This window comes from Argopecten irradians, chromosome 3 (assembly GCF_041381155.1).
Source record: "Argopecten irradians isolate NY chromosome 3, Ai_NY, whole genome shotgun sequence".
In the NCBI taxonomy this organism is placed as follows: Eukaryota; Metazoa; Mollusca; class Bivalvia; order Pectinida; family Pectinidae; genus Argopecten; species Argopecten irradians.
In genome coordinates, this window is record NC_091136.1 from 19,482,451 (window position 1) to 19,499,078 (window position 16,628).

The 16,628-nt window shown below is 36.0% G+C and overlaps 1 protein-coding gene and 1 long non-coding RNA gene across 2 annotated transcripts in view; one reads left to right on the forward strand and one right to left on the reverse strand.

The window, feature by feature from the left end:
- LOC138317764 (micronuclear linker histone polyprotein-like) overlaps window positions 1-11,725 on the forward strand; it is a 35,141-nt gene extending 23,416 nt beyond the window's left edge. Inside the window, exons 9-10 of the mRNA XM_069259648.1 lie at window positions 2,596-2,739; window positions 6,493-11,725. Coding sequence (XP_069115749.1) covers window positions 2,596-2,739; window positions 6,493-8,123 — 1,775 coding nt within the window. The 3' untranslated portion in view covers window positions 8,124-11,725. The remainder of the gene's footprint in view (window positions 1-2,595; window positions 2,740-6,492) is intronic.
- Window positions 11,726-15,592: 3,867 nt separating this feature from the next.
- Window positions 15,593-16,236, reverse strand: LOC138317765 (uncharacterized). The gene is made up of 2 exons (XR_011207801.1): window positions 16,086-16,236; window positions 15,593-15,816 (listed from the first exon to the last, which is right to left on the reverse strand). It is a non-coding gene; the product is annotated as an uncharacterized lncRNA (long non-coding RNA).
- Between the last annotated feature and the right edge of the window lie 392 nt (window positions 16,237-16,628).

Consider the following 16,628-nt stretch of genomic DNA (forward strand, 5'->3'; position numbering starts at 1 on the left):
TGGTTGTTATATTATATTACATGTGAAAAGGTTTCAAGTGTTTCATTAAATAACAAACGAAACAAAAACAAAATACACACATTTTCAGGAACATTAAAATTTAATATTTATAATTCATAGCTATTTTCTGATTAATGGAACCTGTTGGTCAGTAGATCTAAATATTGGCTTTCCAGCATAAGGCTTGGCTAATGTTGATCAGTCTCAGTTTATTTAAATAGAGAAGAGATATTTTTTATCAACAGTTTAATAGCTGATTGAGTCATGCTTCTGCAATTTAAATAATTTTGAATAAAAGATAAGATGCAATTTAATAATCGATGTGAAAATATTCCACAATCAATCATTTTGCTCCTTCCAATTATATATGCTGTTTTTAAGAGCAGTACAAGAATCACATGCTGTTAACCAAGGTGTGGATAAGAGTAAAAACTGACATCTAGATTCAGTATAACCTTGTTTGATTAGGATTGAGAGTAAAAATTGACATCTAGATTCAGTATAACCTTGTTTGATTAGAATTGAGAGTAAAAACTGACATCTAGATTCAGTATAACCTTGTTTGATTAGGATTGAGAGTAAAAACTGACATCTAGATTCAGTATAACTTGTTTGATTAGGATTGAGAGAAAAACTGACATCTAGATTCAGTATAACTTGTTTGATTAGGATTGAGAGTAAAAACTGACATCTAGATTCAGTATAACCTTGTTTGATTAGGATTTGAGAGTAAAAACTGACATCTAGATTCAGTATAACCTTGTTTGATTAGATTGAGAATAAAAACTGACATCTAGATTCAGTATAACCTTTTTGATAAGATTAGAGTAAAAACTGACATCTAGATTCAGTATAACCTTGTTTGATTAGGATTGAGAGTAAAAACTGACATCTAGATTCAGTATAACCTTGTTTGATTAGGATTGAGAGTAAAAACTGACATCTAGATTCAGTATAACATTGTTTAATTAGGATTGAGAGTAAAAACTGACATCTAGATTCAGTATAACCTTGTTTGATTAGGATTGAGAGTAAAAACTGACATCTAGATTCAGTATAACCTTCTTTGATAAGATTGAGAGTAAAAACTGACATCTAGATTCAGTATAACCTTGTTTGATTAGGATTGAGAGTAAAAACTGACATCTAGATTCAGTATAACCTTGTGTAATAAGGATTGGGAGTAGAAACTGACATCTAGATTCAGTATAACCTTGTTTGATTAGGACTGAGAGTAAAAACTGACATCTAGATTCAGTATAACCTTGTGTAATAAGGATTGAGAGTAAAAACTGACATCTAGATGATTCAGTATAACCTTGTGTAATTAGGATTGAGAGTAAAAACTGACATCTAGATTCAGTATAACCTTGTGTAATTAGGACTGAGAGTAAAAACTGACATCTAGATTCAGTATAACCTTGTTTGATTAGGATTGAGAGTATAAACTGCCATCTTGGTTCAGTGTTTTTGTGTTGAATTTATGTGATGTTGCTTTTGACATCTAGATTCAGTATAACCTTGTTTGATTAGGATTGAGAGTAAAAACTGACATCTAGATTCAGTATAACCTTGTGTAATAAGGATTGGGAGTAGAAACTGACATCTAGATTCAGTATAACCTTGTTTGATTAGGACTGAGAGTAAAAACTGACATCTAGATTCAGTATAACCTTGTGTAATAAGGATTGAGAGTAAAAACTGACATCTAGATGATTCAGTATAACCTTGTGTAATTAGGATTGAGAGTAAAAACTGACATCTAGATTCAGTATAACCTTGTGTAATTAGGACTGAGAGTAAAAACTGACATCTAGATTCAGTATAACCTTGTTTGATTAGGATTGAGAGTATAAACTGCCATCTTGGTTCAGTGTTTTTGTGTTGAATTTATGTGATGTTGCTTTTTGATAAGATAAACATGTTCTCATGAGGTGCACTGCTATAGTAATTGCTGCCTGTCTATATTTGTAAAGGGATTCATCATCTGATTTAACATATGCTTTTGGTCTGCTTTATCCATTTTATTAATGAGCTGCGTGTAGATTTACACACAATTCAACACTCTACTGCAGTCGTATGTTACAACAGATATTTCTTTGTCTTTGTCTCGACACTTATTATCTTAATCCATGAAATTCAGTATGTACTTGGTTCTATCCTGGTTTGGTTGATTAAGATAAGCAATTGAAAAAATAACTCCAGAGGATAGTGTCATTCCATGTTTTAAGCTCCATTGAAAACTGCTAGAAACACAAGGCATGTGATTAATGGAGGAAAGATTTTAGAACGCCAACCACTTGATATTGGTTAGTGTAAATCACATTGGTTTTTACTCCTTGTGACTTTTTTAGAGTAAAGCGCATTATTATTGTTAAACTATTGCTGTTTTTCACTATTCACTTCATTTTTGAAGGAAAAATTAATCCTTTGATATATTGAATTTACGTGGTTTTTGGAATATTTTTTTGTATAATTTCATAATAATGCTTTCTGATCTTTTAAACTTGTTTTTTCTTGTATATAATTGGTATGGTTAAAAGTTTATTTATTCGGGAGTTTATATACTTTTATATGTTTGCTCTGATATTACAGAGAAAAAGAAGGGCTCTTCACTAGCCCGTACAATAAAGAAGAGATTTTCTCGTTCTAAAAAGCGGTCTAAAAGTGCAGAGCGTAGCCGTGACGACTCGCACCTCCAGCCTCCAGACCAGTCGTACGGGCAGGCTCAGTCGAAAGGTCAAAGTTTATCACACACTAGTATTAGTGAATGTGACTGTATTGTTCCTTCCCTGTCATATCTGTCAGTATTATCACAAAGCTCTTGTTAATGTTACAGATCAAAGTGGTTGGAAGAATTTTCATTTTGGTGAAAAATATAAAGAAAAAAAAATCAAAAATTATTTGAAGCAAAAAATGTTGAAAAGGTATTGTCATTACTGTAATAATAGTAACCCATAAAAACAAAACAAAAAAAGAAAGAAATGCTAATAAGAAGGTTTTAGAACAAAACCGCCCAGCTTTAGATTGGGGAAGGGGCGTGTTTGGAATCTCATCCCATGTTTCTGTGTTAGATAGTAAAATACAAAATTAAAGAAAATATTAGTCATAGTAGAAAGTTTAAGAGGAGAGAATTTAATGAAGGTAATACTGAAGGAGTGATCTTCCCTGCATTTGGTGTAGTGGATGTCCCCAGAGTGTGACCTCATCGTCATGGTAACATTGTCAGTTCATAGTTCAGTTCATGCTTGATTTATTTCCATTGTTTTATTTTGGCAATTCAAAAACACTTGAATGAGAACAAAATCATTCATTATAAATAATCTCATTTTTCCTTTTTTGCTTTTTTGCCTGCATATCCAGCTTTATTATTTTTTTAGTAGCAACAAAAATTCTGACTAATGAATGAACAGTTTTATAAAAAAGGTAGTTTGATAAAGAGAGGTAAAGTTTGGTAAGACCTATCAAATATCGGTCTCATCAGAAGAAAGATGTCAAGTCTGAGATGGAGGAAACATCTGTCTTGATGTCTTAGCCATATGTCTTAGCCATTTATTACCAGATGGTTAATCAATTTTTTCAATAAGGAATATATGCTATATTTAGAAGAACAAAAACAAGAGCTATAGCTAGGTTACAGGACTCATTGGACACTACCTGGAGCATTTTTATTTTTTTATGTCCTATTTGCAGTTGTCTGCCCATTGTTTAGTAATGTACACGTTGTGTTAGGTAAATGTTGTCTTATGTTCTACTAAGTTCTGTCTTCATTTCATTAAATAATGCAAGATAACACTGTGGAAAACTAGTTTTATTAGATACTGTTCTGAATACATGTAAAAAAAGCATGATGTAACTGTCAGTATGCTTTATGAACAGATGTTTTGTAGGTATTAAGACACTAAAGTGGATAAATTCCAATAATCTTTAATTTTTAACATATCATTCTGTGTGAAAGATTTGTGCTACTTTGTAAGGTCAAATTTGTTGTAATGATAGCATTGTTAGAAATCAAAACCTATTTGATGACTTTCTAAATAATTCCTTTTTAGGAAAAAGGCAAAACATATTTATGAAAATAATGCTAACCTTCAGAACTCATCTGTAGAATTTATATCAAAGTAAAAGCATATTATCACTTCATTATTTGTATGATAAATATAAATGTATATGAAGGGAATTATTTCCTCTGTTTTATTTCTTGATCTGTTTCTATTTCAATTGGATTTACAACAACAAATGCATGTACAAATATAATCAAAGTACTGAAGCCACTGAAACCTTGTACAAATAGAAATCAAAATACTGAAGGCACTAAAAAACTAAAATCTTGTTGTGAAACATTAGTTGTTTAGATGAGAAATGTCCTCCCTGTCTTATTGGGTAGCTCTCCTAGTGTTGTTGATTGATGGTGCTTATTCCCTTGAATTGTCCTTGTTTTTCATGCACACCTTTAGACTCCCTCCACAATACAGGTATGCATTGGTAATGTGTCAACATCTGAACAGATGTAGCTCCCAAATATAATCTGTAGTCTTTTCTATTGTCTTTCCTGTCAGCAGATAATTTTTGTAAACTATCCAATAGATTAGTCAGTTATTTAAAACATCAATGTTTCAGGATTTTAGTACATTTTTGTAGTTCATTGATCTAAACAATGTATTATATCTAACAATTGTCTGATAAACATCTTTGTAATATATTGCTTCTTTAAGTTAGTAGATTTAGTATTTTTAGGTCACCTGAGACCAAGTCTCAAGTGACATATTCTAATTGTCTTTTGTCTGTTGTCATGCATCGTGCGCTGTGCTTCATGCAACAAAAATTGGTAGAATCAAATACTCTAAATAAGGTTCTTCACAAAAATTGTGAACTATATGACCCTAGGGTCTCACGTTTCTCCCTAGGGAGAGGGTCAAATTGACTATAGTTTATATATGGAAAACACATGTTTGAGCATTATTTGGTCATTTGTAATAGGAAATGAGTCAAATGTTGTTAAAATTATCAGTATGAGATGGCCATTGAAAGCTATTAACAAATTTTCAATGACTGACTCCCAGGGGCCTGAGGGTTGGGACTTTTTACAGACTTAAACCGACTTTGCAATGCTCTTTGTGTATCGGCACTCAGGTGACCGTCAAGGCCTCCTGAGCCTCTTGTTATATTAAATAACCACAATTCTAAGCTGCAGTAGATTTAACGAAAATTTAATGCATTGAATGAATGGTAACAGCTAATATATAATGTAGACCTACATATTTCGGTGATAATCATATATGATCAGCACATTTTGTGCTATAATGTTATTATACCATTTGCATGTCTTTGATATAGAAAATATTGCAAATGTATGAATTCATCAATGTGCTTATTCAAAATCAACTGTCCGCTACAATTTGATTTTACTTTTACATTATATTTGTATGAAAGCATTAATCGTGTAATATATACATTTAACTTAAAACCACTAGGGTATTAGGATTATTGCGACGGCACAATCAAGCTCATGAATTGATAAAGTAGGAATAAAATGACTGCCTTTTCTAATTATGGAGGTTTGGTCATTGTGATGTCATGCTCTAGATAATGATTAAGATCAGTGAAAAAATGACTGTATTTTTCCATTGGAAAAATCGATTGAAATTTGCATTGTCTGCATTGTTTAAAGCTAGTTTCCATTGGAAAAATCGATTGAAATTTGCATTGTCTGCATTGTTTAAAGCTAGATTGAAAGATGTTTTCTACAGCATTAGTTAGAGGTGTATTGACTACATTAGCAACATTCAGTAGATATAAGCATTCTTTATTTGCTTGATTGAAGTGTGATCTGGTGAAGCGTAAGCCCAATCTGGACGTTGTTTATGTAGCATTTTAAAAGCAAATCTAATTGTTTTACGTATCCGTAGCAAAATTTCAGCTGTTTTTCTATATTTAGATATTTTTTCCTTCTATTTAAGCTTTTCCTGTTAACCTAAGCTGTAAATCATTGCTTTGTTTTTAGATCTAATACTTTTAACCCAAGTAGAGAGTAGTTGCCCGCATGATGAATTGTTTGAAATATTATTCCTATATTCAAAAACATGGCAAATTACTACATAACTTTATTAGCTCCTGAATATTAGAACAATGCTTTAGTAACTTTTAGATAATGCTACTTCATACATTTTCTATGTTTTCTAAGTAAGTGAAAACAAGTGAACTAAACAGAGTTATTTATGTCAACAGAAACAAAGATACTTATCTTCCACTTACCCGATTTAACTACTAGATTCAAGTAATCTCAACTGACCAATACTGACACAGTTCATTATATCATTAAATAAGAAGATTGTTGAAACGACTATATTAAATATCCATATTTTACGAAAGAGTTTATTACTAGTGTTATGATGTACTTTAGAAACAATCTTACTGTAAATATTACAGGGGTCTGTTCCCTTCTTAATCTTTATTTTGCTTAATCTTCATCAGCTTTTACTTCTTTTACAGATGACATAGAACTTGTACGAGCCCAGCCTGATACCCCTAGCCTGAAGAAGTCCCGATCCCTAGGTGGAAGTTTGAAGAAGCTGTTCAGGAGAGGTAGAAAGAGATCGCGGGATCGTGGCGAGACATCTCGCGAGAGCTCTTACTCCAGATCATCCACACGTAACGCCTCCCAAGGTCCATCTCGAGAGGGCTCAATCACGCGAGGGACTAGCTCCTCCCTGACCAGGAGTGGACAACTTCCTGATCAGAAGGGGGAGATAGGCCGTAGTCATTGGAGCAAGTCAAACACTACCTCCAATGAATACCTGGAGAGGGGCATAGATGTGTCGCCACGTCATCAACAGATGGACACTACCTACCCTGTCTTACAGCAAGAACCTGCTGTCATTCAGCCACGGGGCATGTCTTCACATGAAGCAGATGTTGGCAGGGGGCATTGGAGCAGGCCTAAATCTGGAGAACAATTGGACGTGGCCAGACACAGCTATGATACACATAGTGCCCCTCCTGAGACAGAGGACGTCAGAAGGGGTCACTGGAGTAAATCGAAGTCGCCACCAAGATCAGGAACTGTTGTCATTACAACTCCGAAAAAGGAGCCGTTAGATGTGGTAACACCAAGCTATGATACAATGGCGGCGCCTCCGGAGGATAAAATGGAGGTAAGAAGGAGTCATTGGAGTAAGAGTAAGTCTCCTGGCCGGTCGGTAGGCGGAGTTGTTATTACAAAACCCAAACATGAGGTGCCCGATGTTGTGTCCAGCTCTAGTGCAAAGGTCACAGCACCAGAGGTCAAAGAAGAGATCAAGGAGGTTGAAGTAAAATCACAATCAATCGAGAAAATAGATAATGTTGACTCAACTGAGGACAGTGCATCACCTCCTGAACTATCAGATGATGTACGGAAGGGCCACTGGAGTAAATCCAAAACACCAGTTCATTATGGGCCAGTCATTATAAAGAAGAGAGAGTCCATGGAGATCGATGTTAGTGATAAGACTGAAACAACTACAGATGCAAGTAGTGTCCAACCTGAAGTTCGCAGAGGGCATTGGAGTAAATCAAAATCGCCTAGCCGTGAGCGTGATCGAATAGGACAGATCGTAGTGTCTAACGCCCCAATCACAGCTGCACCTCACGCAGAGGTGGATATACGCAAAGGTCACTGGACAAAGAGCAAGTCAAGGTCTCCTAAACGAGAGTCTTTTCCTACTGTTAGTCCTGGGACATCGGTGCCTGATAACCAACCTTCTAGTCCTGTTTCTCAAGTTGAATCTCAGCCTTCTCCAGTTAAAGAATCGTCAGATAATGTTAAGATGAAAGCGAAATCTACGAAAGTTGAACATGTCAAGTCCAAACCTGTTAAAGTTGTACCAATAAAAGCCAAACCTTCAAAAGCTGAATCAGCGCTTGAGGAACCTGAACCAATGATTTCCGAGGAACCTATAGTACCACCACCACCTAGTGCAAAAAAAGGCCACTGGAGCAAGACAGCAACAGACTCAAGCCAACCATCAGGTGGCGGGGTAGTAGTGGTCACAACAGATATAGCTGAGGTACCCGTCATACCAGCAGAACCTGTAGATGTCCGCCGCGGACATTGGACAAAGCCAAAGACAAGCGCATCCTGATTCTCTACAACGACTTTAAATCTCTTTTAGACAACAATTGATATTCAGATATCTGTAAATTGATTATGATAGTGCATGGTGATCACGAACGTTAACGAAAACAAGGTGCAATAGAAGTGGTTCTGGTGGTAGTGCAGTCGTATGCCTTGGACAATTTCTAACTTCAACGATAGAATCCTCGTGAATAATGCAAGGAACATTTTACTGTTCATCCAGATTAGAACAAACAATTCTCTCTGGATTCATCATAGTGCCATGCCAAGTTAATATAAAATGTTCCGGCCTTTCCCCTTCATAATGTCCCTTTTGGTGACAGTTTAAAGGTATTCACTTATGTTTTATATGTCAAGACATTGCAAAAGCTCAAATGGAAACTTTGAAACTACTTACTAACTATAAGAATATTCTTTCCGAGACATTTTCGTCTTTCGTATTTTTGGAGTACTGTGCCATATATCCATTGCTCAAAATCCAAAAATAACAAGCGATTTCTTTGTGTGACAATGTTTACAAATTTACGAATACCTGAGAAATTTCATGCTTTTTACTGTGCTGGTTATTTGTCAAAAGCCTTTTAAGTTACTAAACTCAAAGAAAAAAATACTAACTTAAAACTCGTATATGCACACATAACAAAACAAGTTCGGAACAAGTTTTACATTATCATATACATACGTTTTATTAACTTATTCCCAAATCATCCCGTCCACATATCCTTTTTTTATTTATTTTCAACAAAAGATTGATATATAACATTGAGAAATAGTGATGATTATTTCTGTTAAGTGCTTTTATTTTGATATTTATGTTATTATACTTTGTTTTAGTTCTGCTGTCGGGATTCGATTAGCTGTAAGATAACCAATGCTTTAGATGTTTGAAAGCATTATAGATATCTATTGTTTTGATATTGTTTAAGTTACATTGTCTTACTATACAGTGTATGAATATATATCATAATATTACTGGACAATAGCACAACATATATAATAATGAACAGAATGTATTGTTTGTCTAGTTGAAGAAATCCGATATTTCTCTTTGTTGAATATTAATTGTTTGCTCTATCCTTATTAGTATTGTTGACACTGAGCTTTATCAATATTCACTGTTTTGTTTACATTTTCTTGACATATCCTTCCATTTTTAACACCTCCTTGCTTATGGTCTCATTTTGATAATATTGTACGTTATTTGGTTGAACCCCTCAGGCCTCGGTTTCAAGACGTGTGTGTACGTGTGTGACTTCCAGTATTAGAAATTTGAAGGTAATTATGTTGATATTGTTGCTTTGAATTCTTAGAAAAGAATAGTGATTTATATGTCTAGTTTTAGTATTTGTGAAAATTTGAAATAAAAATTATATTTTGTATATAACAAGTATATTTAGAAGTAGTTGCATGCTTTTATGGCAAATCAAGAGGTTGATTCAACACAATATATATGATGACTCTGAGCTTTTGTAATTTTAGGAAAGAATATTCATATAAATATGGTTAGAAGATGTAAATTAGCTTTCCTTGAATAAACATAGTCACAAAATAATATGTTACCAGTTATAATAAACAACGATTGTGTAACAGGCGGCGTATTTATAACAAGCGATAATTATGGCATTGAGACAGAACGCATGAAGACAATTACATTCATACATCTCAAATCATGAATAGATATACATAGTAGTTTTTGGAAATAAGTTAACAAAATTCGTTTTTAATCATTAAACATAAGCAGTCTTACGAAATCTTTCATTGAGATATATTCCAAAAAATGTATATATCTCAATATTCATCCATATTCATTTTCAATTTGTTGGAGTCTTAATGCCATATGATTCGGATTTTAAAGGTAGGTCGTTGAGAAAAAATTCTCGATAAACTTGGAAGTTAAACTTCTAGTTTCTTTAAGAAACAGGGAAATCCTGTCTGTATTTTGTATGATTTTAAATCATCCCAAAATCGACCTAAGTTAACAGCCCAAATTTCACCGTGTGAACTGAATTGGCCTCCATGCAGGTGTAGTTAGATATTTGTGTTTTAAAGACGTTGTAACAAGTACGTCTTAATTGGACTTTGTCTCATAATACCTTCTCTCAGAACGTCGATACGACAAACAATGTTCATACTATTGCTCCATTTAATTAAATACATTGTACGTTATCTCAGAGGAGATATTGGTTACCTGGAACATTTTACGTAGACGTAAAATTTACATTTTTTACTTGATAACTCGAATATTAAGATCTGCATTTTCATGTGCTGCATTGAAAACGAAGTTTATCTGTACATATAAATGCTTCATGAAGTAGTTGGTCTTCCCCATATGTTTTCGCCCATGCTTCCGGAATGTGCAATATGATCATCAGCATAATTTGATAGACTCGTAGAAATTTGAAATCTGAAAGATATTTGTTATTCTAAAAGTGGATTCTTAAAATTTTCGTTTCGATGTTCTGTATCACTACGAGAAGATAATTTGGTAGTGTGAATAGTGTGAGAATCAAACTTAAGGAATCACTTGTTTTTATGTTTTTCTAGAAACAAAGCCGCCTTGACTTAAAGACGTTCAGAACAAAATCAGATTAGAATGCCGTTAAAGAAGCAATTCAGTTGTTGGTTACATGTGTGTAGGTTAACATTTAAGATGTGCAGTATGTTCAGCATCTGCCGATCGTACGACGAATGAAAGAAATTAAAAAAAAAAAACATATTTTTTTCAATTATTGTAAAGTTTATTATTTAATTGTACAGTTGTATAATGAGGTCGTCACTTAATTAACAAACTGGTGAAAATAGGAAACAATCCTTTGATACATTGAAGTGGACGTTTAAAGTTGACGCTAGTGATGTTTTCAGAATATGTTTGTGGTTGATCCACTGCTGAAAAGAACTTTTGTTATTATATATTCATTGTATTTATGGAGTTTTTATTGGTCTTTTTTGATCATCTACAGAAATTATATCAACTACAACAAAGCTAGCCTTTTATACAGCGACATATATAAAGTGTCAAATGCTCAAAGGAAGTTTAGACATCTCTGTTTACGTAAAAAAATGCTAATTTTCCTAGCAGTCAGTTCTAAATGTATGATAGATGAAGACATAATTCTCGCTTTCATAACACCCTAATTGTGTTATGTGATTGCTGCGAAGGGTTGTCTCCTATAATCGTTATTTCAAAATTTTCTTTGTTTTAATTCTTCTTTGTTCGGTCGAATGGAAATGTAATTGTAAGTGGGTCTTTATTACATTTGATTTTTGAAACTCAATGTTCATATGACATGAGGTAATGGTTACCATAATTACCTCGATTTACAACTTGTTGACGCTTTCAGTTAGTTGTGGCAACGTTTATTAAAAAATAATTTTCATGAGTTTTTTAAGTAAACCAAACGGTTTGTATATATGTCTTTATTAGTGGGAATTAATTTGACAAATTGACAAATCGGATGACGTTTCTCATGTAACCGTTTATTCCTGTATGATATTTCTAAGTTAAGGAGTGTGATTATTGTGATGATGATTTGTATCAGTATCTTCTCTGTAGCGATGTAGACGCGTAGGAACGTAAATCAGTAATAAAACTTGTCTTAACTTCTTGAACATCTTGTGTGTATCTTTTGTATTCACCAAGTAAGCTTCATATTAAAATCCACATACGAGAAGGTACGCTCTATTGACAATTTTCGTTATTTAAGTGTTAAAGTGTTAACAAAATATTCAGGATCAGTTACAATGAACCTTTGCTACGCAAAGTAATATCTATTTTTAGCTCACCTGGTCCAAAGGACCGAGGTGAGCTTATGGGATACCGCAGCGTCCGGCGTCCGTCGTCCGTCGTCCGTCAACAATCGACTTCTTCTCCATAACCGCTGGTCGGATTTCAACAAAATTTGACTGGTAGCATCCTTATGGGCTACTAACTGAAAATTGTACAAATGATGGGGCTGACCCCCTGGAAGCCTGAGGGGCGGGGCCAAAAGGGGTTAATTTGGCTATTTCCATATAAACGACTTCTTCTCTGAAACCAAGCATGGGATAGCACCCATAATGCAATGGTAGCATCCTTATAGGGTGGGGATTCAAAATTGTACAAATGATGGGGCTGACCCCCCGGGGGCCTGAGGGGCGGGGTCAAATGGGGTCAATTTGGCTATTTCCATATAAACGACTTCTTCTCTGAAACTAAGCATAAGATAGCACCCATAATGCAATTGTAGTATCGTTATAGGGTGGGGATTCAAAATTGTACAAATGATGGGGCTGACCCCCGGGGGGCCTGAGGGGCGGGGTCAAAAGGGGTCAATTTGGCTATTTCCATATAAACGACTTCTTCTCTGAAACCAAGCATGGGATAGCACCCATAATGCAATGGTAGCATCCTTATAGGGTGGGGATTCAAAATTGTACAAATGATGGGGCTGACCCCCGGGGGCCTGAGGGGCGGGGTCAAAAGGGGTCAATTTGGCTATTTCCATATAAACGACTTCTCTGAAACCAAGCATGGGGTAGCACCCGTAATGCAATGGTAGCATCCTTATAGGGTGGGGATTCAAAATTGTACAAATGATGGGGCTGACCCCTGGGGGGCCTGAGGGGCGGGGTCAAAAGGGGCCAATTTGGCTATTTCCATATAAACGACTTCTACTCTGAAACCAAGCATGGGATAGCACCCATAATGCAATGGTAGCATCCTTATAGGGTGGGGATTCAAAATTGTGCAAATGATAGGGCTGACCCCCGGGGGCCTGAGGGGCGGGGTCAAAAGGGGTCAGTTTGGCTATTTCCATATAAACGACTTCTTCTCTGAAACCAAGCATGGGATAGCACCCATAATGCAATGGTAGCATCCTTATAGGGTGGGGATTCAAAATTGTACAAATAATGGGGCTGACCCCCCGGGGCCTGAGGGGCGGGGTCAAAAGGGGCCAATTTGGCTATTTCCATATAAACGACTTCTTCTCTGAAACTAAGCATGGTATAGCACCCATAATGCAATGGTAGCATCCTTATAGGGTGGGGATTCAAAATTGTGCAAATGATAGGGCTGACCCCCCGGGGGCCTGAGGGGCGGGGTCAAAAGGGGTCAGTTTGGCTATTTCCATATAAACGACTTCTTCTCTGAAACTAAGCATGAGATAGCACCCATAATGCAATTGTAGTATCGTTATAGGGTGGGGATTCAAAATTGTACAAATGATGGGGCTGAACCCCGGGGGCCTGAGGGGCGGGGTCAAAAGGGGTTAATTTGGCTATTTCCATATAAACGACTTCTCTGAAACCAAGCATGGGGTAGCACCCGTAATGCAATGGTAGCATCCTTATAGGATGGGGATTCAAAATTGTACAAATGATGGGGCTGAGCTCCTGGGGCCTGAGGGGCGGGGTCAAAAGGGGCCAATTTGGCTATTTCCATATAAACGACTTCTACTCTGAAACCAAGCATGGGATAGCACCCATAATGCAATGGTAGCATCCTTATAGGGTGGGGATTCAAAATTGTGCAAATGATAGGGCTGACCCCCGGGGGCCTGAGGGGCGGGGTCAAAAGGGGTCAGTTTGGCTATTTCCATATAAACGACTTCTTCTCTGAAACCAAGCATGGGATAGCACCCATAATGCAATGGTAGCATCCTTATAGGGTGGGGATTCAAAATTGTACAAATAATGGGGCTGACCCCCCGGGGCCTGAGGGGCGGGGTCAAAAGGGGCCAATTTGGCTATTTCCATATAAACGACTTCTTCTCTGAAACTAAGCATGGTATAGCACCCATAATGCAATGGTAGCATCCTTATAGGGTGGGGATTCAAAATTGTGCAAATAATAGGGCTGACCCCCCGGGGGCCTGAGGGGCGGGGTCAAAAGGGGTCAGTTCGGCTATTTCCATATAAATGACTTCTTCTCTGCAACTAAGCATGGTATAGCACCCATTATGCAATGATAGCATCCTTATAGGGTGGGGATTCAAAATTGTGCAAATGATGGGGCTGACCCCCGGGGGCCTGAAGGGCGGGGTCAAAAGGGGTCAATTTGGCTATTTCCATATAAATGACTTCTTCTCTGTAACTAAGCATGGTATAGCACCCATAATGCAATGGTAGCATCCTTGTAGGATGGGGATTCCAGATTGAGCAAATGATAAAGCTGACCCCCGGGGGCCTGAGGGGCGGGGTCAAAAGTGGTCAATTTCCATATAAATGACTTTTTCTCTGCAACTTAACATGGGATTGCGCTCATAATGCAATGGTTACATCCTTATAGGGTTTGGATTCAAAATTTTGCAAATGATGGGGCTGACCCCCCCCCCCCCGGGGGCCTGAAGGGTGGGGTCAAAAGGGGTCAATTTAGCTATTTCCATATAAACGACTTCTTCTCTGCAACTAAGAATGGAAGAGCACTTATAATGCAATGGTAGCATCCTTATAGGGTTGGGATTTGAAATTGTACAAATGATAGGGCTGACCCCCGGGGCCTTAAACGGCAATAGATGCGAGGTCAAAAAGGTCAATTAGGCTACTATTTTCATATAAATTACTTTGTCTCTGAACCTATGTATTGGATAGCATATTTGTATGGTATCAATAGCATCATTGTATCGTTGTGATTCAAAATTCAACTTTGGGAGTCAATTTTGCTTTTTTTTCTTATTATCAAGAGTCTTGTGATAATTACTAACAAAAAAACCAGGTGAGCGATACAGGCCCTCTGGGCCTCTTGTTTGAACTAGTGATCTTTTTCAAGCTATAAACCACTTTAGTGCTGTTAAGCAGTATGAAAGTGTGGATGCAACATAGGTAACTTTATGGATTACTATTTACTGGAACTCGTGAATAATTGGGCTCAAAATAACAATAACAGTTAGACCTGGTAGTGATCCAAACACTGACACTTCAGCACACGGTTCCACGTCCCAACCATCTGAGCTACACAGTCGTCTGATTTTAATTTTTTCTCGCATAGGATTAAAGCTGTATTATACTATGCTGAATTGAATGAGACATTGTAAAAGTTGGTCCTCTGATACGCCCTATGAATAACATGGCTTTTAAACCCATTTTGGGATAATTTAGTTAATCATATACTGCAATTGATCGACTCCTTTTTCCCATATACGATCATTTATATATCAAAGTATGTGTATTCAGAAACTTCATATTTTGATATTTATTTTTAGGTTTTGAAAACTGTCATCTTCAGGTCGACACGGGCCAATATACGCCATACCTCTTTGTAAAAGTATGCAAAAGTGTACAAAAATGGGGATCCAGGGATTGGAATATACTCAGCAATCGTCTATTTTCAATTCGTTGTTTCATTTGTGAACCATGACAACCAAATAACATCTGATGACTGGAAAGCATAATCATTAAATGTGTTTTCCATTAAAAACACCAATATTGCAGTTCGGTTTATTTTCTAGGTATCGGACATTTTGTACAGTTGCTGAAAAGAACAAAAAAATCCAAAAATCAGAATTTTGTTATTTTACTGGTTTGTTTACAGCGTATAACAAAACAGGAGGCAACAAATTACTGCTATTATATCTTTTTAGCGCACATAATTCCAACGTTACCCAGAAGACTCTGTCCAGGTTGCTTTTCTTTCAATATGCCGTTTTCTTGCATCAACACACAATTGCCACACCTTCCAGTGACTCTTGTTCCGGTCAAAAAGCTTTTAGTATATCTTAGCTCTGAATACAAATAAAAAAAACATTTATTGAAAATTTTTGTAGACTTCGTGAGCATGCTTTTCTATTCCGTGATTAAGACGTTTTTCACTGCAAAATATATGAGTGAAGATTCTATGTTTGTCTTGGATTTAGGACAAAAAAATGTTTGAGCTTGGTTTTTTGTCTCCCTAAATAACTCATGCATTCGGACAACTGTGACCGACTTCTATGGGTGATATGGTGTACCACATGAAATTGCTATATGGATCAATTAATTTCTCGTTTCTTACCTTGTTTGTTCCGAGAAATCCTTTATATTTTTGCAACTGCTTTTGCACCTCTTAGTAAATCCATCAAAGTCATGTTCAAGCTTTGGCAATGAGTCTAAAAAAGGAGCATTGACGTTTACAGTAGATATGGTCCGTCATATAATATGGTAACAATAATACACTTAGGATTACTACAATGTACGATATGACAAATCAGTAAAATGCTTAACAATTGTCCAGTACATTAAAGCATCAATTCAATTATTAAAACCAATTATATTAAATTCAGTAAACCATTGGCTTTTCATTTTCAAAACGTTGTATTAACAAATGTCAACGGAATTAGACAGTAGACCATATTGCTTTAAAATGAATAATAATTGAAAAAATAAAATGAACATTAGACTTTAGATATCGTTATTAAGACATTAAAGTTTTGAGTCAATTTGATACAAAGATGAGTTCTTGCTCTCCTTGAACACCGACACGCTGCACTACACCAATGGAGCTTACGGAGCGACGATGACGATGTCACATGTATCGATATTAGGATCAACACCAAAA